At 42.0% G+C, this 24,978-nt stretch overlaps 1 protein-coding gene across 4 annotated transcripts in view; it reads left to right on the top strand.

The window, feature by feature from the left end:
- The window catches only part of LOC139468245 (uncharacterized), a 65,104-nt gene that overhangs the window by 18,314 nt on the left and 21,812 nt on the right, over nt 1–24,978 (top strand). For 3 of the 4 annotated variants that reach the window (XM_071250084.1, XM_071250082.1, XM_071250083.1), the window contains exon 3: nt 22,118–22,266. In XM_071250084.1, the coding sequence (XP_071106185.1) occupies nt 22,118–22,266 (149 nt within the window). Of the gene's footprint in view, nt 1–10,737; nt 10,924–22,117; nt 22,267–24,978 lie in introns of those variants that run through there. The other variant, XM_071250085.1, reaches the window with a different exon arrangement.

The following is a 24,978-nucleotide window of genomic DNA, read 5'->3' as shown; positions in this document are numbered from 1 at the left end:
TCGCTTTATAAAAGTAAATTTTTATCTTCTTTTGCTTTGAGTGTTCTTCACCCTTGGCTCCAATTCTGTAACCACATGTTAGGCAATCCTCTTGCAGACAGCCATGACACTATCTTGTGAGTGATAAAAGCCAGAATGGAATTTATTCCGAACTAAGATCCAAGGGAAACCATCTTACCTGATATATCTTAAGGTATATTCACTTTGTGTTGGGAGTTTCGCGGGGGTGCTGAGCGCTCAGCCTGGGGCACGCTAATCAACCTACTTGTGGAAGTGTGATGTGGCTCGGACCTCTAATATTTCAGTACCAGCAGCCAAGTTTATCTTAAGGAGGTGATAGTTGTCGATATGGTGACGTACAAACCCACAGATAAAAACCCTAACATTTCTAAAACATTTATTTGTTTACCATATCAATATTAAATAATAAATACTAGTTGAATATCATGTTAACATACTACGTCAACGCCAGAGAATAACCATTCTCGATTATCCACCGAAACAGACTCAATTGGTCGTAAAAGGAAACAATATTTTAAGAATATTAATATCAATGTCATGGTTAATAATTTTTTTTATTGTGAACCTAATGTGGGCAGAGGATCTTGATAGCTAAGGGCCACAACTCTGCAACTCCGCATTTGACCACATTCGTCACCATTCGCATCTTTCCGTAACCTATTAGCTCATTCCGAAATGACACGAAATATCCCGAAATATCCCGAAATAACACGAATGCTTAAACCACTCTGCCTTCCTATTTCTTATACTATAATGGAGATATTATACACCAGACAGTCGATGAGGAGCCACCAGCGTCGCTTCCAACACGGACCGCCTCCGTGGTCTAGTGGTAGAGCCTCTGCCCAGAGAGCGGAAGGTCCGGGGTTCGATCCCCGGCCGCATCATACCAAAAGACGTTAAAAGATGATACTTGTTGTTACCCTGTCTGGGGCTCGGCATTACGGGACTTAAACAAGGACTGGTCGACCCGTAGTCAGTAAACTGTGCCTGAGTAGGGAATACATGTTAAACTGCAGCATGTTATCTCAGTGGGCTAGCAGTATAAATCGGCAACAGTCCGGGCTAGTACAAGCAGACACACACACACACGCTCATCGTTTGTAGTATATACCCGAACCTAGTTGGTCTATCATCACTCGTAGTGTATATACCAATCCAGTTGGTCTATCATCACTCGTAGTGTATATACCATCCTAGTTGGTCTATCATCGCTCGTAGTGTATATACCAACCAAGTAAGTCTATCAGCACTCGTCGTACTTTTACTGCCGCGTGCAGTGGCGTGCCATCCCTTGATGGATATCACAGGCAGTTGCCTCTGCGCATGCCCCACTGTCTGCAGCACGTGGTGCTGGAACCCAGCCAACAAGAACCTGTCGTACCTGATGACACACACTGTGGTCGTTGAGAAGGTGGTAGCCTTCAACAAGGTGTATAATCTGAATGCTTCTTCGTCTTGGATCTGAATAATATAGTTCCTTTCTTGTACCTGACTACTGGCGTTGACTTCCATGCTCCGATTTTTGGAAGTCTCTGTTAGGTAACACAACCTAAATACCAGGCAGGCAGCCATTGCATATACACCAAATAATACTGGCAAAACATATTGTACTGACGCCCGGACTAAGATGCGAGCCTCAACAGTAACTTCAGAGCGGGCACCACACAAATGACCAGGGTGCCGTTGTACAAACCATCTTAGCGCTAAGGCGGTCGCAACTCCCATACCTTAACATAGACTTGCGACAGTCGTAGCGCAATGGTTGTTTTGTACAACGGCGCCCAGTCCTGACTGTGGAATATATTTATTTAATGAAAACAAAACCAACCTAGATATATATAAAAGCTGGTCCAGCCAGCTCTATTCATATGAATTCAGCCTCAGGAATGTTTTTGTTTTAATTCTGGAGGAGAGAAATGTATTGTGTAATAAAAGATTCCATAGATTATATGTTAGTCTAGAACCACACCCAACTAGGCTTTGTGCAACAAAATAGAATAACGTCGTAATAAAACCGGTTGTCATTCAACGATTTACGGTTGACCGAAGGTTCCATGACCTTCACCAAAGGTCCGACAGAGAGGTATCGGGTATTGCCTTGTCTTCGTTTAACATCGGGACATTGACATCACTTACCTGGCATCGTTGCGGGGACACTAGTCTCACAGTCCCGGAACTATACTATTTTTTCCCTTCCGCTCAGTCCTTACTGTGACGCAATAGCCCTAAATCAAGCAAGTTTAGATTTTATAGAGGTTCTGAATCCCATCTCACTGGGCTCCTTTTCAATATTAATGTAGTTGATTGTTTCCATCAAAATTATATATTTGCAGCGACAAAGCGTTAGTCTACGGAGACAGATTAAACACCCAATACACTTTCCCACCTGTCCCTGGTGTGTGTGGTCCACACACGGTTATTTCAGGAGCGTAGATTTTGTTTGTCTGGTTTTAAGTTGTTTAATGCCTCACTCAACAATATTCCAGCTTCACCAGACAATCCAGTGATTGATAGTATGAGAATCGATCCACGCCATTGGGGTACGATGACATGCATCAACCAAGTAAGCGAGCCTGACCACCCGATCCCGTTAGTCACCTCTCACGACAACCTCTCACCTTTTACGGCAAGCATAGAACAGAAGATCTATTTAACCCGGATCTTCACGGGTCTCAGGAACGTAGAACATTGTATCCCCTCGTTACTGGGTGGGGGGTAGTCATAACGATGACTGGTATCAATGTATGGACCTGTGGTTGATAGAAGAAGCAACTTGCCCATACATCTCACGGAGTCAGTAGCCAGAAACCACGGCAATAACACGTTATTTTATCTGGACACAAAGTTTACTCCCTTTTAGACATATTTCAGAAGAATCACCAGCAACTAGTTTTACAATCTCATTAAAATCAGATCTGAGTTCTCGCTGCCGCTAAACAAAGATCTGAGGACATCCCATTACGGGCCACGTCAGAACGACCTTTCGCGAACTTTGACCGACCAATGGAATGACCTATCAGAAGGAAGCTTTCTCGTGCTTGCGTCACTCGTTTTCAACCTGGCGACTTCCATTTCAGTGTACGCTTGAAAAATATGTTGACACAGTTCTCGATTAAAATTTTGAAAACTGAACAAACGAACATTCAGGAATGTCTAATATATGGTTGGGATTGTATGGCAGTTCTTCCCACGTACTGTGCAACGCCTCCTCCGTTCAAATGTTTATCCCCCGGAAGCGAGAGACAGACGATAATTTTGACGGAATCAGTCGTACGGGCCGTAACTGTCGTTCGGAATACCCCGTGTTAACGTTTTCGAGGTTGCATGATTAGGAACCACATTCCGACTGTCACTTTCACGATCTGGTAAGCGATGCTTTGATTGGTCGGATCAAAGGTCGTTCTGACGTGACCCGTAATGGGATGTCCTCAGATCTTTGTTGGCGATAGCGAGAACTAAGATCTGATTTTAATGAGATTGCTAGTTTTACGAACCGTACCCGACATTTATATGTAATTCCTCTTAATTTCAGGTCTAGAGCTTTAAAGAGAATAGAATGTAATGCGGGTTATTGGTTTTTTTAATTATATGATCTTGGTTATTTAAAAGAGACTAGTTAAACGTCAATGCATGAGAGCTTTTCATAAATCATATACCACTCAAAATAGGTTAAAGATCACTCGATACTTTCACATTACTATAGTTAATCTGTCACGGCATAACAGTTTAACTGTAGTAATATGAAATAATAGGATGATCCTTAAGTTCTTTTGAGTAGTGTATCTACCATAAAACCCATGCAATGGAGTGCAAATAAAACTGGAAGCGAGATATATTTAAATATAAACTGCCGGGAAAAAGAAAGTATACACCCATGTTTGATGGTGGCTAAGCATGAAACAAACAAGAAATGGTTATTCGATAGTGATGATTTTGATACGGGTATCTAGCTAAATACAATCTTCTTCTTCTTCTAAACAAGAATCTGTAAACAGAAATTTAATATGTTCCATATTTCCTGCGATGAAGAAACGTCATAAATTCTTGTTGTTTTAGCTACAACTTCAAATTAACATAAACTGTTTACTGTTATCGTATATGCAGCATTCCAGTAACCATGTCGGGCCACCCATTGTATGGCTGCAACTATTGCACGCACCAAGTACCGAGTAAACTACGGTTATAACGAACTCATGGAGACTACTAATTTTAGTTCGTTATAACCGTAGTTCGTTATAAGCCTATATACAGAATAACTACAGCAAATAGTCGGGACCAAATAAGTAAGTTCGTTTATTCCGACAGTTCGTTAAAAGCGTGTTCGTTATAACCGTAGTTTACTGTAAATAAAGAATTGATACGGGTATTGTTGTGTTTTGTACCTTAGGTTTTCAGTGTTTCGGCAACTTCAGCCTAGAAACGTTTTGAAAACGTTTGTAAATTTCGGTTAAATCCAATTTTTAAGAGTATATTTTCTTTGCCCGTCATTTTGAACGAATATGGTAATTTCACTGAAGCAGATGTTGGTGAATATGTATGCAGTGTGTAGTTCATATATTCATCCTACACCTACATCGTCACTGCTTACAGCTGACGTTGTTTGTAGCCGCCACCTGTTGGTGTAGTTATCTACCGCCTGACTCTTATAATGGAATACAACCCTTCTCTACGGAAACACTATTAACTTTGCATTTATCCCGCGTTCGCCAACTGCCCGACCGCCTAGAATGTACATCTCCCCCGACCAATTCTAGTGTTCCTTCACAACACACGGTACCCCCTATATACCAGTTACATCTGACGATACAGTACGTAGGCAACACAATCCTATGTTTCAGCCCTTTGCATAGCTGCAATAATTCTGGTATTGAAGGCAGGTGAGACTCATATTTCAATTCCACCGGGGAACACCCGCCATAGTCGCTTCCACGTTCAGCTTCCTTCTGCTGTAGCGCGTGCCACTGTTTCCGCACGGTCCGACACCGGGGCGTTCATATGCATATCTTTTGTTACTATGGCAACACATCTATACTAATTGTGGCCGGCTGTTCAGAACACCTGGTTGGAGTGTGTTAGTCGGCCGACCGGCTGTCGGGGCAGATAACAGCACACATGAACAGGTCTAGTCACAGTCTACCACCAATACAACACTATAATAACCTATCTCCCGATAAAGAAATGCGAGCACTTAAAAACCTGATGAGACAAGATTACATTCAGATACCCTACCTGTCCTGATTTCAAATAATTTTATTGTATTTATGTTTTTATTTATTGATTCATATTCAGATTGTGGTTTTATTAGTAGTTTTACTGCTCTGCATTGTTTGTTTTTATATGTATAATCCTGATTGCTAGCCATTTATAAAGTATCCACACGACAGAGGACATCTGACATCATTACCCTTGTCAACGGATTAAACTCAAATTCCATTCGCAACTGCCGGAGTATTATCTTTTAAAAAAGTACCGTATACTATTTTTTCGTCTTTTAGTGCAGAATCGGCGGCTGTCATGTACTTCATAAAGACACGAATATTCATTACTCTAATTAGTGCCTTTATCTTTAGTAGTAGTAGTAGTAGTAGTAGTAGTTGTGGTAGTGGTAGTAGTAGTAGTAGTAGAGTTGTAGTATTGTACTACTACTACTACTACTACTAGAAGTAGTAGTAGTAGTAGTTGTAGTAGCAGTGGTAGTAGTAGTAGTAGTTAAATGTTTATTTGAGTGTCACACGCACGTACGTATAAAATATACATAAAATATACAAATTATATACAGTGCGTCCAGCCATTAATTGGCTTAAGACACACAAAAATATCACGTGTTGAATGCATTAAAATAGTAACTTTTAACGGCTTTAATGAGAAAAACGTTATCACATCGTTTGACGTCTTATAACATCTTAAAAAGTGTTCGAGCTGACATATTCTGAATTGTAATATCATTCATAAGAAATACAAACTTATCTTCATTGATAACTAGAACTCTCAGACATGTCAATGACCTGGTGGATATGCAGGATTAGCCTGTTTCTAATCATCGTTCGTTTCTTATTTTTCCCTTATTTCTTCAACAGTGTATGTGTATTCATCTCTCAACTTCACAGAGAAAGGGCTGCTTAAGCTTGTATAAATATGTAACACACATAATATGTTTTGTAATGTTTGATAAGAACGTGAACACATTTCTACCACATGTTAATACATGGTCTGGTATTGGGTTACGTTGACGTTATGCTATTTCTCCATCACCTTGTATTTGCCATATCAGCGCTGTAGCTGACCGTGTACTCCACGTGATACAGATTAGTGATGACCACTACAGCCCACTTAGTGTCTGTTTGGTCTTAATTACCACCCGTGGCTATCAAAGGATCTCATTTATAACAGTTGTCCCGACCCCCTGTCCGAACACAAATACCGTATTTCCTGAAATAAGAAAGTTGATTTTCTTGTTTAACGGTGAAGCAGGTTGTTGCATCTTCACCATGCAATGTTTCCGAATGGCTTGCCTTGAGTTAGAGCATAGACACACAGGTCTTATAGATATGGTTTACTTTGAGAGGGATAGGATATTCCGAATAGGTATTTGAGATGCAGCATCTGTTCTTTAAATATAACAGTTGCTGGCTTGTCAGTGGTATTAGTGCAATATAGTACTGTATCTGGTAAATAATGGATTCCACGAAGTGTGAATCGTGTAGAATGTGTTAAAATGGCGCTCGTATAACTAGTTGTTATTACTATTTGTAGTCTTTCCTTTGGGTGTATTATGGTAATGGTCTTTGTTGTGGTCAGTCGGTCCATTCAAGGCGTGGGAGGCGTCCGTATCAGGTTACTGTTTCAACACGACCTCACGTGCATGCCTCAAGGTCGTATTTACAAACGGATTGCTACATTACGAGGCTTTCAGTGTTTGGACACGTGTAACGGAATGGGGCATGGGTAATCCTGAAGACATATTGTTAATGTGTTTGTTTAGTAATTCTACATGTAGGTACAGAATATAACATCATGTAAGAATGTCTACACAACTTGTTCTGCACCAACCTCAAATCTTCCTTAAACACAGAAACAGACAGCAACAAACACACACTACCCCATTCCAACCCTAAAGTGCAACGGGGATATCTTATTTATAATATTAGTATTCATGCTTCGTGGATATTGGTAAAAGACCACTTGTTTATATATTTATTGCAATCATGTTCCTCTCTTCGAAATCAACCGACTCAGTAAAATATGCTTCCAAAACTAAATTATACAGAAATATTCTCAATGAACCTGTTTACATACCATTTATATGTCACCATGTTTAGTATTAGAAACAATTGTAAACAATATTGTAATGTAATGTGTCTATCTATCCACCCATCCATTAAAATTCTCTGCGTAGGGAAACGGTGCCAGGAATTGTAAATTGTTCTTAAGAAAGGATTGGTGCCAGAACTAAGGAAGGAATTAGGGCGAAAGTACCAATCTAAATTCCTTCGCAGCGGTCACTGAGACCTGGCGGTGTTGCCAAGCATTATGAGTCCATTACTGGATACCGTGATTCGAATAACACGTTCACACAGAGAGAATCACCATGTGTATGGGGTTGCTTCCAAGCAAGGTGAATTCTCGCGCTCCAAAGACATTAAAAACTTGACCCGTGTAATATTCATACAAACAGACATTTCCACATCTTTCTTAATTTCAGTATCATTTATTTGTTTATGTCGACGATGCGTGTTTGCCTGTTCCTTGTAGTTGTTGAGTGTGTGAGGTTGGTTTAACCAAAGACGTATATTGACCTATATACTTGTACGTTTAACGCTTTTTTAAGCCACATCACGGCGTGACAGCTTGACGTGGGAAGAAAGCCCGAAGTGGTGTAGGTCTTAGACGTTTACCACTACGGTAAATCCCACTAGAACGGGTATGGTGCTGACAAACCTTGACATATAATCGTCCCCTGCCATCCTACCTAACCCGTCCAATATATTACAAGTCGTCCCTTTACTTCAAACGCTTGTCCGAACACATTTGGTAATAAGCAATGTGTCAAACCCAGAAACCCAATCACACCCATTTGAACCCATTCACCTTGTAGCGAGGAGGCCACATGTCTATAACGGCATGGTATGGTGTTGGCAGTATCTCATTGAGGCAAAAAAACCACAAAATATCCTAACATTTCTTGGGAAAATCCATATTTCTTCAGTTTCTGAATATGAAGACATTCTCTGGGCTTCTTTATATTATGTATTAGAAACAATTTGATCAAAATATAATCTTGCAGACATATTTCAGATTTATAGCTTGTCTATGGCTTATGCCAATCAGTGTCTTAATGTTAAGTATTAAGAATTGGATTCACATATAACATGTTTACCAAACACAAGCGATTCACAAAGTGATGCATATGCGTTGTCTTTACAGCAATGGGATTTCTCTCACGGCTAACAGAATACTTCATTTGATATTCACTGTAATCTCTGTCACAGGGATAACCAATCTGACTCAAGTCATCGTCCGCAGCAGCATCGCAAGATGAGAGATGCGGCCCTTCAATGCTCGTTCACCCACCTGAACCTGGTCTTAGAGTACGCTTGTATGCGATAGTGTCTGGGTCTGGAAGGGTGATTCAGCGTAAACCTGACACCTGTCATCCATCACTTTTAGAACTGGGTCTCCTTTTTAGACTTTTATAACTTTTCATTCTGTCCCCTAATCTGTGTGATAGTGTTTGTGTCAAAATATTGTACACAGCAGTTTAATGATTGTTAACTTGTCACCATTATCTGTATCACTTTTCGAATGAAGTTTATTTCATTTCATAGACTTTATTTCATTTTGATATATTATACATACATATGATACACATTTGATATGTATGTATTAGACCAAAATGTGCCTAAAAGGCTGTTTTTAGAGATTTTCATGATGTTTAAAATATCATCACACTGGCTCATTCTTTTCAAGTTGGAAACCCAGCATTTATCACTCATTTAGCTTTTCTTATGATCATAACGGAAGTCCAAAACTTGCAGGTGTAAGAAAAAGGGTATAGCATTGCCGTATCTGACATGTTTTACAAGTTACATACCAATATTTCCAGTGGATCTAAATCGCCTTTTTCCAACCCCGTCCTTTGTATGGTAACCATGACTACAGATCGCTGTATTCGTATCTGAACTCTATGCAGAATATTGTTTACATCTGGATGTATGTTTCAAAGTAAGCTTTATCCTTTCCTCTTAGTCTCTATTCGAGTCTCACGTTATAGGGACTTTTATTGCTGTCATACTGTACGTGTACGTGTGATAGTTTTCAGCAACCCATGCTTGTCGTAAGAGGCGACTAACGGGATCGGATGGTCAGGGTCGCTGACTTGGCTGATGTATGTCGACGTATCCCAATTGCTTAGATCGAAGCTCATGATATCATTCACTGGATTGTCTGGTCCAGACTTGATTATTTACAGACCGCCGTCATATAAGTGGGATATTGTTGAGTTGATACACAACAAACACACAAACATTGTGCGATAGACATGACGTTGCACTCTGTTTGTGCACGGCCATTACGTTATGCACTGCCAATAATGACCCGATATGGATGGTAGTTTCAAGGTCAACTTCACGCTGTCTACATGTCTCGAAGTGATTTTCAATTTTATTTGTAGATTATATTTTTTCACACCATGTCCTAATTTCCTAATAACCACGACGTGAAATTGTATAAACAAATATGACGGACTGCCAAAGTGCCAATTGTTCTGGTAACGCAGGGTCGATCTTAAACAGCCCATGTGTCACTTTGTCAATAGTTGTCATTATGGAATAATGTATCACCATTATTATGTGATAAATATTTTTGCGCTTTTTGTTTATTCGAATACATCTGATCTGATATTTGTTTATACTGTCGCTGCTGCGGTTTCGACTGCATCTTTAAGCGTTGAGGTGGTCTTTGACCGTATGGTATGGCACTTGTAAACAGCACAACCTAGGTCAAACGTTGCCAGTAACACGATTTATGCAAACCTCCTTTGTTTTCGTGGCATTTCGAAGCGTATGCTTGGAATCTACCCCCATAGAACTAGGCCGTCATTGCATGGTGCTCCGCCGGACACTCAGTGACTGGTCACAGGAGGGCTACAATCAAACGTTTCCATTATTGGCGAGACTGTCAACCCCTACCTCCCCCTAAAACTACCCATGGGCCTCCAGGCCCCACCACCTCCTAACACTACCCACGGGCCTCCAGTCCCTCCCCTCCCCTGACACTACCCACGGGCCTCCAGTCCCTACCTTCCCCTAACACTACCCACGGGCCTCCAGGCCCCACCACCCCCTAACACTACCCATGGGCCTCCAGCCCCACCACCCCCTAACACTACCCACGGGCCTCCAGTCCCCACCCTCGGGGAAGGTGACCTTAAATGTGCGAGATACAGTGTTGATCTAGCTGCACCAAAACAGATGTTCTTGTTTGATACTGTTCTGTTAGTCTTCAGGCTAGTAATACTATTCATACTTGCAAAAGAAACCTGGAGTAATAAAACACAGTACGAAGAGAAACAAATGGGTTCTTCTACGGGAAAGTACAGGCTCGGGTGATAGATTCAGCTCGGCATGATAAAAAAAACACACAGCTCCCTGTGAGATGAAAGTGAAGGAATGTGCGGAGTGATTTCAGAAGGTGGTGAGCCGGCAGGAACAATCGTCCGCTGAGAGGCACTAGCTGTGACGTAAGCAGACTTAAGTTCAGAGAAACATTTCCTTGTAGAAAAGCAAGAGTGCAGGTTCCATCACAAGGGTTGGCAAGAAGAAAATTTAGAATCAGATTTCGGTTTTTCTTTTGACTTTTGCACGAGTTACTGAATCATGGGAGAAAGTCTTCTTGCGCAAGGTAAGACTTTTATCTGAGAGTATAGGTCCTACTTGTTCTCTGCGTCAGCCACGTTAAGCTGTAAACGATAAACCAAAGTCATCTAGGGCATTGAGGAATAGATTTCGTATCGCAAAAGTAGCTGCTATATGAGATTGTTAATGTGATGGTTTCTGGTGATGTTAGGAGTTTGGTAAAAGTAAACAAACCAGTCATTAAATGTTGGCGAATCGTTTGATCTACTGAATGCTTGCATACGTCGGCATAACCTGCAGTGGTATGCTGCAGAGCTATATCTGTCTGCACATCTATCTGATATTTTCTCATCACCCACCTGTCTATCCTGTTATCCATCAAACTTTTCAAGCCACCATCCATCCTTCTCAGACATTCTAGCATCGACCCAACTACCTATATGAACCTAGCTTCTCCAACAATCATCTTTTTCTATGTGCTGCTTCTCTCTCTCTCTCTCTCTCTCTCTCTCTCTCTCTCTCTCTCTCTCTCTCTCTCTCTCTCTCTCTCTCTCTCTCTCTCTCTCTCTCTCTCTCTCTCATATTAAAGGATATTTATGATTCCATCTTTGTTTATCTGCCTACATATGTCTCTATCTAAACCTCCATCCCACCGACACATATCCGTCTATCTTCTCACAGCTCTACTTACATAATGACCAACAGCTTTAATAAAGTCTCATCACTTGTCATTACTCATCACAACATGCCATCTTAGCAATTTAAAAGCCATATAACTGATTCGTTTTTGATGTCCTGTTGAAACGTACATGCATGTTATCTTTCGGGAGACAGCAACGCCCAGTGTTATAATGACTTGCGTGCAGATAATAACACATATTCAGCACCATGGTGTACACGAGGGAGTTAAACATATCTTCAAATATTCAACAAACTTAGTCCATATCTTTAAGACGAGTTGGTATCAACCCCACCACCCCTTACAGCAGGGAGGGTGGAGTTTCCACTTCAGCCGTGATGTCCTGAAAAACATGTTTAAAAGTATTCAAGTGGGAACTATATATATCCAAAGAACGAGGTGGCTCTCGTATATCACTTGTTCTAACAATAGTTCCCCGGTGGTGTTATCAGGGTTGGAAGCGTGGCGATTCCTCCTCAACGCGGGGGGAGGATGTGTGATTAACAGAACACCTGCTGGGCACATTGCCTACCGCCAAATGTTCCTGGACAAGCGTTGGAAGTAAAGGACATATAATGTCTACATATTGAACGGGGTCACAGAGGACGGCTAGGAACAACATAACGCGTGTCAATGAGGTTACACTGATGCTTTGATTGGACAAGGGTGAAAGGGTTTCATTTAGATGATGCAGCTGATCAGAAACTAGGGTGATGACGATGGAATTTCAGCAGCAGCATCCTGAGAAGTTTTAACCATGACATCACCAGTCCAGGCTGTGAACTCGTTCACGTGTGTTGAATATATATATATATATATATATATATATATATATATATATATATATATATATACACACACACATCGGGTTGGGTCCAGTGACAAGTATACCAGCTGGCAAGGTTCGGCCGGCCCAAAGCAGCTATGGTGGTAATATGAGGTCGTGAACTTACTCAGTTTGGTAGCCTTGTGCAAAGGGGAGTAACTAGCGTCACTCGTTTCTTTGCGAGGTTTACTATTTCCCTTGCCCTAAAGTAATTGTATGTTTTGTTTACAAGTTAATTTGGTGCAGGGTGGTTATTTATTTTATTTTCTATTGAAATGCTGTAGCAAGTACCGTGTAACGCCGTTGTGTCGAACTTTGACGTTTCGAACTTCCGGTTGTTAGGAAGTAAAAGCATTATGTTTTTATTCATCATTTTCGGTTGTGTCGAACCCCGGATAATTCAAAGTGTTTACAAAGTCCCTTCAACTTCGACACCACGGTGTTTGACTGTAATCATTTTTGACGATCATTAATCTTCCGAAGACATGTACCTTCCTGGAAGTGTCCACAGTATTTAACTGTTTGTTGGTCTAATTGCAAAAATACATATCAATATCCATAAAGATAGTTGCAACTTTAATAAAAACATTACAACTGTTCATAAACGCCGAAAAAAACGTTACTATTGAAACGTGTTCATGTTTCCAAAAGTTGACAATTTTTTGGCGAAACATTTTGACCGTTATCATTTAACATCTTCGTAAACCTTGATGCTTTAGGCGTGTTTATCATGGCTGGACTTATTCAGTGTAGCTGGCATATATAGCGGACATTTAACATTGGCCTGCAGTACATAATAACATATGCTAGACGAACATCCTGCGGGAATGTTTACACTGCGGGACTAATTGCTGGGGGTCATTGGGTGCACTACGTCATTAGCCCGTGCAACACACGTGAAGTGGAATGCACGTGGATCTGATTGCACGAGATTGCATCACCATCCAATCTCAGACCTAAATAGGAGATCGTTCTATTTAACACTGGCATTAACCAGGCACAGGTAAAATTAAAATAAATACTCATTCGCTCGGTGTTGTTCGAAACTTGGGCCGTTTCGAAAGGTTTGAGGAAAGGTTTGTCATTGTCTTTCGAGTTCGACCACAAGAATTTATGTTTCAGGAATAATTCACCATGATTCAAACATATCTCTTTTTACGTGTGGGTCTTCGTGGAGATTCTAAGGCATAAAGGATAACAAGGACCCCATGTTTGTCTCAGGGCTAGAATAGTCTCTTAAAAATCCCCTGTTTGTCTCCCTCTTGGGGATTCAAGAGCCGAATAGATCCCAAACACTCCATGTTTGTCTCCGTCTTGGGGATTCAGGAGCTGAATAGATACCAAGCACTCCATGTTTGTCTCCGTCTTGGGGATTCAGGAGCTGAATAGATCCAAAACACTCCATGTTTGTCTCCGTCTTGGGGATTCAGGAGCTGAATAGATCCCAAACACTCCATGCTTGTCTCCGTCTTGGGGATTCAGGAGCCGAATAAATCCCAAACACTCCATGTTTGTCTCCGTCTTGGGGATTCAGGAGCCGAATAGATCCCAAACACTCCATGCTTGTCTCCGTCTTGGGGATTCAGGAGCCGAATAGATCCCAAACACTCCATGTTAGTCTCCGTCTTTGGAATTCAGGTCCCGAATAGATCCCAAGCACTCCATGTTTGTCTCCGTCTTGGGGATTCAGGAGCCGAATAGATCCCAAACTGCTCATGCTTGTCTTCATTATTGAGATTCGGGGCTAGAGTAGTCTCTTTATCACCCCGGTGTGTGACGTTGTAGCCGGACGCCCGGGTTGTTGCCTATGCTATCAACCACTGGTTTACCTGGCATAGTCTCGGTTAGGGCAGACTACGCACTGTAACAGAGCAGGCTGTCGCGTGAGTAGACTGTCGTTCAGTCTCAGACATAATTTTATCTTATTAAAAAATGTATACGACAAAACAAACAAAATATCATCCAAATGGAGAAGAAACTCTCCTCATTTTCAGAAACTGAAAATAATAAACTGCCAAAATATTGTAGACTTTCTTGACAGTTTTCGGATATTTTCGTTTCCGGATCTGTATTAGAGATTGCGATCTCAGTTAATTCTTAAGGAATTCAAATCAAATGGACAATTTGTACTGACTGTCAAGAATACACACAGTATGTAATTTCTAAACCATGCGCTGGTAACGTTGGTGGTCTTGAAGAAGGGTAATTGGTCATAACAAGCAAAAGGTCACGAACAAACACTCTGATACTGCTTCCATATGGCTGGAATGAATATTTGGTCTGTAACAGGATCAACTAATACCTAGTGATCGGACGCAGTCATACACATTACATCAAGTTACATATTCTAACAGTGGAGATACACCATGGAGGAAAGAGTGGTCGGGTTTACTGACTAGAGTATGCAAGACAAGCATCTGATTGCGCCACGTGCGCTGTTGTTACGGGCTGCAGGGTTGCCTCTCATAACAGATGGCAGTATGGTGATATCAGGGATATCACCAGGGATATCACCAGGGATATCAAGCACTGTTATGGTAACATTGGTCTCAGTGGCGTAAGCTGGTGGCGTATCCATGTAACATCCCACCCAGCGCAGACCCAGTCGCTTTATTAGCCGGCGCAGTGCTTACTGGAAACCAGTTTTAACCTTTCGCGTCCACTCTACCATCACTCTCCGTTAACCATCAGAGGATTACTTCTCCTTCGTTTGTGAGTGTTTTTGTTTGGTTTGTTGTGTTTAATCAAAGTTTAGTTTAGTGTGTTTAGAGATATAACATATTGGTTAAATCATTTGCTCGTCACATCGGGTTCTGTTCTCCGTGGGAAGCATATTCCTAGTGTTCCACGTTTGATATTGTTTGAAACTTGCTTTAAAATAGCTGAAACCTATTCACTCGCTCGTTGGGATTTGTTTGTGGCAACACGTAATATGTAGAGCCATAGTGTGTATATATTGAGGGAGGTGGGGTAGTATAGAGGTTAAAGCGTTCGCTCGTCACGCCAAAACGCCCGTGTTCGATATCCCATATGGGTGTGATGTGTGAAGCCCATTTCTGGTGTCCTCCGTCTTGAGATTTCTGGAATATTGCTGAATGCGGCGTAAAACCATACTCACTCGCTCACTCACTGTATATATGGAGAGGAATGTATCAGTACATTGATTTTTCAGATTCGATTTAAGGTATGCGTCGATGACTACTGAAATGTCCTCGCTCATTGTTACACTCCACTGATATTTACTCTGTAGGACAACATATGCTGAGAAAAGAGTTTCAGGTAATAAACGCCCTATCAGTGATAGGTAGCCTACTGGACACATATTTCGTTCACACATCTGGGTTCGCTTCTGTACATAGGACTGTAGTGTGAATTCTATCCTTGTCGTCCTCGATATACAGTGGATTATACTAGTGGATTATGGGATTATACTATTATGATAAGTAATGAATTATTTGTCATAAAATATATTATATTCAGGGCCAACCGGGGTTCGAACCCACGATCATAGATTTCTGGGATGCCTAAGGGATGCAACTCTTCACAGCGAGTCGCGGCGCCTTTATAGACGACCGGATCCCCATGGTGATCCCCATCACAACGATGAAGAATTTCTAACTCTACAGTCAATTCTGGCAATCGCTGTAATAAGATCATAACACATAAATAGTGCCTTGGCATACGGCTAAGTATAAGATTCCCAAAAGCCAAAATAAATTAATGCAGCATTTTTCCTCAAGAATTAACGAGATGTATTCATGGTCACATTCATGTCACGTTTCCCTAAACTACATCAGAAGTCCCCGTCAGTGTATACGATCAATCATACGTCCATATAGACCAACCTTCTAACCCTGGTGTACAATACATTCATTAGCTTCATGTCAGAGTAGCTTCAGTAGGAGTCTGGTATCACATCAACTGACAGGTGTCGGGGGCTTCATGTTCAAAGTTGGGGTTGTGGTGGGCTTGGCGGCTGTCAGGGTCTTCATGTACAAGGTTGGGGTTGTGGTGGGCTTGGCGGCTGTCAGGGTCTTCATGTTCAAGGTTGGGGTTGTGGTGGGCTTGGCGGCTGTCGGGGGCTTCATGTTCAAAGTTGGGGTTGTGGTGGGCTTGGCGGCTGTCAGGGTCTTCATGTACAAGGTTGGGGTTGTGGTGGGCTTGGCGGCTGTCGGGGGCTTCATGTACAAGGTTGGAGTTGTGGTGGGCTTGGCAGCTGTCAGGGTCTTCATGTACAAGGTTGGGGTTGTGGTGGCCTTGGCGGCTGTCAGGGTCTTCATGTACAAGGTTGGGGTTGTGGTGGGCTTGGCGGCTGTCAGGGTCTTCATGTACAAGGTTGGGGTTGTGGTGGGCTTGGTGGCTGTCAGGGGCTTCATGTACAAGGTTGGGGTTGTGGTGGGCTTGGCGGCTGTCAGGGTCTTCATGTACAGGGTTGGGGTTGTGGTGGGCTTGGCGGCTGTCAGGGTCTTCATGTACAGGGTTGGGGTTGTGGTGGGCTTGGCGGCTGTCAGAGGCTTCATGTACAAGGCTGGGGATGTGGTGAGCTTGGCGGCTCTCAGGGGCTTCATGTACAAGGTTGGGGATGGGTGAGCTTGGCGGCTGTCAGGGGCTTCATGTACAAGTGGGGTGGGAAGTGGGAGGAGCTAGGTGACCCGGTGCACCCAATTACTGTTAATTGAGGTTTTATGGATGTCCACCTGTTAATATTGAACAGATTTAATCCTTCGTCCTCCCTAACATGTAATTGTAGCTCTCTACGGAATGTTCTTGCGACATGGCGAATACTTGAAATGCTATAGTTTCTGGTGGGTTGCTGTTTGTGGCCTTTATACGGCAGATATTCATTACATTTCTAGAGCAGGACATGCTCACCCTTTTTGCGAACACCTGGTGTCATCACTGATTATCAGTAATCATTCCATATAATTTTCACCACTATTTTTGTCTTTTACGCTTCGGCGGATTCTCGAGACTGATTATTCTCTGGTGTTTCCCTATTTTAACTTGTACCATATGTTTCCGTGTTTTTTTTTCAGGTGAACAATTACCTTGCCTTTACGTGTGTTTGTGACCGGTACACCAATGGGGCAGATAACAGCTGTTATCATCACTATTAAATAGTGATTCATAAACACGTGCTGATGATATAGTCGAAATCGTAGAATGGACTCGGGAGATTTCTTATGTTTAGTTGGTAGTTGAGTAGTTGGTGCATTGCCAAGCCAAGCCAAAGACCCTGGTTCGAGGCCGTGCATGGTTACAATTAGTCTGTTTCACAGTCCCAGAACCATATTATGCAAGTCTAGTTTATCCACAGTTCGGAAACTCCCATCATACTGTGGCTGCTTTTCAATAAAAATGAAGCTGTTTGTTTCTATCAAAATTATGTATTTTCAGAGACTAAGCATTCATCCAGGGAACAAGGTGGTACCATTGTTCGTGACCGCCACCCGGAATATTGTAAAACTCACTCATTCACGCACTCACTTCAAAGATGTATATAGATCTGTATACGTCTTTGCTCACTTCCACGCTGTCTCCGTGTGGAGGTTGGATTTTTTTAACTTTCAACTTTCAATGTAAACTAGTTTCAAACGAGGTTCGCATGGAAAACTGGATTTGATAAAACATCGCAAAAATGATGTTAAGCCCCTTCAGGCAATATCAGTTATTCCTGGACACCGATTACAGCTTGGAGAGCTACCCATTCCAATTGGCGTGGCACAGTTTCAGCTCTAGCCATACCTCCAGACTATCGTCTACATGACTTGTGTGTGCTCACTACACACGAGGTGGGGAACATTCCAGGCTTCCCATCAGCAACTTTATCTGTGTGTATGAGTACTGCCAGACGCCACTGCACATGCGCTGTCGCGTACACCTCACGTCATGGATGCCACCGCGAGCAGACGATCGTTGCTATTGCCCGGATGTTGGGTCAGCTGAAAGCGGTCAAGCCGTTCCACTGACTGCTAATGAAAAATGATGAAAATGAGGTTTACCTCACCAACTATTTCCTATCTTTGATACAAGGTGGATTATTAGTGATTACCCCGCCATTTTGAGAAATATTCGCCAACCCGAATACCCTTGAGTATAAATGTAGGGTTAGAAGGTTAGAAATCACGGGGATTATCAAAAGCGGAAAATAGTTCTTTCCTGTCTTTGATACAAGGTGGATTATAAGTGATTACGGCGCCATTTTGAGAAATATTCGCCAACCCGAATACCCTTGAGTATAAATGTACTGTAGAGGAATAAAATTCACGGGGATAATCAATAGCGGAAATAGTTCTTTTAAATATGATAATCTTATCTAATATTCAGAAAAATCTGTCGGATGTGTTAATCGGTGTCGACCCTGGGGGGATTACCGGTTAGAATTGGTCTCCAGTTGCCAGTGCTTATTGCACGAGGAGACTAAATGGGTCGGGTGGTCAGGCTATGTGATTTGGTTCAATGCTTGTCATCATACAGCATGGGGCGTTGCTAAACATAATCATTGGTTCGATTACTCACTGACCACCTTCTATAGCAACTGTTGCAACTGCTGAATGCGGCGTGAAACGACACACAACAGGGGTGGATCACAAACACGATATGGAAACCATTATTAATTTCACAACAAAACATTTTATTCTGGTACGTAATATTTTTGTTTGTTCATGTTGTAGGCAATGGGGGGTTAGGATGTTGGGGGGAGAGCTTTTTTACATAAAAAAGGGTGGTAAACATCTTCAGAATCCTCCTCCTACCTCCGCCACTGTACAACAACCATTGCGCACGTCGCATCAGAGACCAGGTGTATATCGTCTCAAAGCTGAACTATTACAAAACATTTATACTGATTCAGCAAGAGTGGTACGACTTTTTCCTTGCAGATCATACCGTAATAACATGCTTATATAATGGCACCGTTGTGTTACCTCCTTTGCTTAGTGTAAAGTACCGTACCAACTGTACTCCGCAATTGTAAATTAATACGCCCCTACCAAAAGAAATAGTGCTCGTTCTCCATCGGTGAAATAACGAGAATGGTTGACCTTTTGTTCTGACATGGCACTACGTTCTGTGCAACTAAGTGGGTTACAGCTCTTCAGATTGTTTACCCACTGGTGAAGAGTTCTCATCGAATTATCTGACTGGGGAATGCATCTGGTTGCCATGACTACAAGACATGGGATTTCACCTGAGCGTATGCTAAACACATCACTGATACAATATCTCCGTACATGATGACCATCTGGCTCGGCTCTTGAGACATGTTTTGGAACAGTTTCAGAGACAAACATCTAGCATGCTTCTGCATTTAGTATGTTCGCTGAGTATTTAACGTTTTAAATTATGAGTGAGTGAGTGCGTTTAGTTGTACGCCGCTTTTAGCAATATTCCAGCAATATCACGGCGGGGGACACTCGAAATGAGCTCACGCGTTGTACCCATGTGGGGAATCGAACCCTGGTCTTCGACGTGACGGGCTACCCGACCCCCTATATTATTATGAGAATCACAAAAAACATATACGTTAAGTCAGTTGGCACGATGCACATACCGCTGACGGAGAAGCGTTGCTATTCTCCCTGCGAAATTTGTCTGGCACCAACAGTCAGATTATTTTTTGTCCGTTTTCATCCTTTTTGTAAGAATAGGAAGGTTGTGTGTTTCCTCTCCCTATCTTCTACAGGTGATAGTAATCATGTAAACGGGGCCTAGGTTCAGGACAGTTGCACGTCGTGGTAATTGATTGTAGTCGTTCATATCCCACTTCGTTTTTTGCTAGCTCAAAATTGTATTTATGTTTGTTTGTTGTTTAACGCCGCACTCAGCAATATTCCAGCTTTATGAAGGCGGTCTGTAAATTATCGACTCTAGACTAGACACTCCAGTGATTGACAGAATGAGCATCGATCCACGCAATTGGGATCCGATGACAGGTATCAACCATGTCCGCGAGCGTGACCACCTGATTCCGTTAGTCGCCTCTTGCGACAAGCATAATCGCCTTTCACGGGAAGCATGGGTTGCTGAAGACCTATTCTAACCCGGATCTTCACGGGTCAATTGTATTATGTCTATCAAGCAACTAAACCCGACACATCGTCTAGACTAGATTTGAAATGTTCACTCGGCAGTATCATGGTCAATCTAAATTCCAACATGCACATTCTGAATAAAATAACTTTATGTTACAAGGGCTTCTGGTATGATAGCAGATCGATTGGCATCATATATGTTTGACATAACTTAATTTAAGTTGATATTCGTATTTAACATTCATGTCGGTTTTTAAGATATGAGACATATATAGAGAGAGATATTAAATAAATCGTGAAATACACAATTAGGTTATCGAAATCTTCAACACTGCATTCCATGTCTGGAATCTTAATTGTATTATTGTGCTATTTCTCTTACGCCTAACACAAGCACCCGGGTCGGTACGTAAACACTGGTTATAAGACAAATACCATTGTTAGCGAATCATCACCCCAAAGTAAATACTTGAACTTTGAAAGAAAACATTGTTGAGAGGCATGTTATCGTGTTTCCTTTGCCAGACATTGCACATACATTTTCCTCCAGGTGACAATTCTGCCGGCAATTTCACCGATTATCCGCCCCTTCACACACCCCCCCCCCCCCCCCCCCCCTGCCACTCCCACTTCACCTCCCCCTCCAAACAAATCAGCACCTCTGACTGAGTGGAGTAATGCTGCTCCTTTTTCATTGTTAGTATTGCCATAGCAACGGGAGAGTCTGAGCTGAGGTTTTCGCGTTTGCCATGTATGATAACTGTGTAATCCCGTACAGTTAAACATTTGAGGGGATGTGTTTGTTTGTTGTTTAACGCCTCATTCTGCAGTATTCCAGCTGTATAACGGCGGTCTGTAAATTTTCGTGTCTGGATCAGACAATCCAGTGATTGATATCATGAGCATCGACCCATGCAGTTGGGATCCGATGACATGCATCAACCAAGTCGGCGAACCTGACCACCCGATCACGTTCGTCGCCTCTTGCATAGTCGCCTTTTACGGAAAGCATGGTGTTGCTGAAGACCTATTCTACACCGGATCTTCACGGGTCTGGGGGGCTGTGCGGTAGCCGAGTGGCACGGGCTCGACTACCCATGTGGCTACTTTCTGGTATTATATGTAATACTAATCTGTACAATAATTCCACGGTATTACCTATAACGTCATGCTATTGCCTGTTATATCGTGAATGTGTGTGTAATGTCATGGGTGTGTCTTTAATATCATGACCTTGTATATAATGGCATGGTATTGTATATAATGTCATGGTATTGTATTTAATGTCATGGTATTGTCTGTAATGTCATGGTATTGTATTTAATGTCATACTGCCATGGTATTGTATTTAATGTCATGGTATTGTCGGTAATGTCATACTGTCATGGTATTGTATTTAATGTCATGGTATTGTCGGTAATGTCATACTGCCATGGTATTGTCTGTAATGTCATGGTATTGTATTTAATGGCATACTGCCATGGTATTGTATTTAATGTCCTGGTATTGTATTTATGTCATACTGTCACGGTATTGTCTGTAATGTCATGGTATTGTATTTAATGTCCTGGTATTGTATTTATGTCATACTGCCACGGTATTGTCTGTAATGTCATACTGTCATGGTATTGTATTTAATGTCCCACTGCCATGGTATTGTCTGTAATGTCATGGTCATGTCATGATATTGTCTGTGTTTCAGGTAACCCCCGGGAGCGTTGCTGCCAGTAGTCTAGGTTGTGGTGACGTCATTATGAAAATTGGAAACGTGAACGCCATGAATCTCTCCCACAACGAAGGCCAGGAGTTGATCCGCGGGGCAGGCAACCTGCTACAGCTCACCATTAAGAAGTAAGACCGCAATTCCACATGATGCCAGTTACATCATGGACCAGGCTTTGTTTACCCGTGTTTACTTCTCAGTAGGCATAACAATAAACTCGCCAGCAACATCGGCGGCTTAGGGTTGATGAGGAAAGATGATTCCTCTATTTAAACCCGGACAATCTTGGCGTTCGTAAACCCACGATTTTTAACTGAACAGAACCAACATTATTAAAACCCTTGAAAACGTCCCGCACATGCCTGAGTTTCCATGTGGTTACAGGCAAGATTATTTACAGACCGCTGTCATATAGTTGGAATATTGCTGGGTGCGGCGTAAAATAACAAACAAACACAAGTTGAGTGATGGACTTCGACAGGCCTTTGTTTGGTTGAGTGTGAGTTGGATTTGACGCCGTTCTAAACAGTACTTCAGCTATGACATGGGTGTCAGCTTGGTCGCGAGGTCTTTGGCGTTGTTGGACATACTGATGCATTTACCATAATGCTCATATCTAGTGTCATCATGGTTATTTTTGGTACTTCTTGTCAGTGTGTTTTACGCCGCTTTCAGCAATATTCAAGCAATATCACGGGGAGGGGCACCAGGAATGGGCTTCACACATTGCACCCATGTGGGGAATCGAACGTGGGCCTTCAGCGTGACGAGCGAACGCGTTAACCACTAGGCTCCCCACGAGCGTCTTTATGAATCTATTTTATTGAAATTATGTAATTATGAATGATATCAATCACTGGATTGTCTGGTCAAGACCCGAATATTTCCAGACCGCCATCATATTGCTGAGTGCGGCGTAAAACAACAAACAACAGTGACCGCGCTAATCTATTTCTGGCCTAATTTGTTATTTTATCAGTGTGTATCTACGTGTATTTTTAAAACTCAAACATGTGCCGGGAAAACAATCCCATAACACCTGCACGCCGAGTGCACCCTGACTGTCAGGGTTGAGGATTCTGGATCCTGGCAGGGAGCCCGTAGAAAGGTTACGACAACATGGGCAACACGTCCCTCTACGCCTACCCATATACTCTCCATTATGCATAACACATACCTGTTAGCGAGAGTCACACTGACTCGTATGCATGGAATTGTTTGCAAAATGACAAAATGTGTATGCAACATGCATCACGTATTCTGTTGTGAACGAACTTGATAGTCAAACCGCCTGTTTGCAGTCTACAGACGACTAACGATATCGGCTTGGTTGATGCATGTCATCGTATCCCAATTGAGTGGATCGATGCTTATGATATCAAACACTGGATTGTCTGGTCCAGATTGGATTATTTACAGACCGCCTTCATATAGCTGGAATATTGATGAGTGCGGCGTTAAACAACAAACAAACAAACAGGCCCAAAGAAGAACTGGCTATTTGCAATACATTTGTGACTCGTAGTCGTTTGACCTTTTGAATCCTGGTGCGTGGAGTCGAACCCGATCGGTTGTCATACTTTCGGCCTCTCATTTGTCTGATCTAGGGTTATAAGTTCGAAGCTGTCGTGATACACCTTCACTTAACAACTCACTCACTCAATGTGCCTTAACCTTTTCGCAAACGCCTGCTATCCACTGATTTTCACTGATCCACAATATTTTGCCTGACATCCAGTTGAATCTGTTTCGGCGGGTGATCCAGACATGTTTTTCTCTGGCGTTGACGTTGTATATTGAATGGAGGTGCAGTTTTGTCGGTCACGTGTAACAGTTTAAAAAACATGTTATATTTTAGAGTGGAGTGAGTGAGTGAGTATGGTTTTACGCCGCTTTTAGCAATATTCCAGCAATATCACGGCGGGGGACACCAGTAATGGGCTTCACATATGGGCTTTAATATGGATAATCTGATCGCTTTGCAGAAACGGTGTCCATATTAAATACTATATTATCTGTATAATTGTTTGGTATACTGTTTATTGTTTCATATATCGTAAGGTCGATCATCCACTGAAATAAAATTTCATGTTTTAAAACCATATTGTTCCTAAACATTGACGGTCGGACATATCACTGAAAAATGACAAAAGGGGGAAATATGTATTTTTAATTTAAATTCTAACAGTTATTTTATTCCACATTGCGGATCCGTAAAACAATTAATAATTAAACGCCCTGGGGTCCTTTGAAGTCATACCATTAACCAGCCTTGTTAATTTCCAGGTCACAACACGATACGTGGAAAGTCGCAAGTTGTGTTCACTGTTTACAATATGTTTTAAACTCTAGATAGTATATTCCATAATGCAAGCAATATGAACGAAAAGACACAACCAAAGCAACAAACTCGGGTTAGAGTTTAATAACTCGATATCATAAATATTCCAAAGAAAATAAATCCACGAAAGTATTTTCACCCTAGATGCCTTTTTGAAAACCTTTCTTCAACTAGGACCATATGCCAGTCATTCAGTCATTGGGTTCGGCGTCACCTCCGAATTAGAAGCAGGTTCGCTTGCAGGGATATTGTGGTCCGGGCGCTAGTGTTAGTGGGGTCGGGATTACAAGCCCGGGGGACACACGGCGTTATGAATAAAGAAGGTCTCATCAGGTTGCTCAATCTTATGATTATACCCAAGAAGAAGGAGCCGTGAGTATATTATGAGTATATGAGGGTTTAATGTAACATGTTCTATTTTCTTAAGTGGGTTAAATGGCTACATATTTCAGTTTCTATACAAGCTGGTATGTTTGTTGTTTGCACTGTGTACTGGATG

Source organism: Haliotis cracherodii, unplaced genomic scaffold, assembly GCF_022045235.1.
Source record: "Haliotis cracherodii isolate W230 unplaced genomic scaffold, xgHalCrac1.p SCAF_2, whole genome shotgun sequence".
NCBI lineage: Eukaryota > Metazoa > Mollusca > Gastropoda > Lepetellida > Haliotidae > Haliotis > Haliotis cracherodii.
This window is presented reverse-complemented; position numbering and strand designations above follow the sequence as displayed.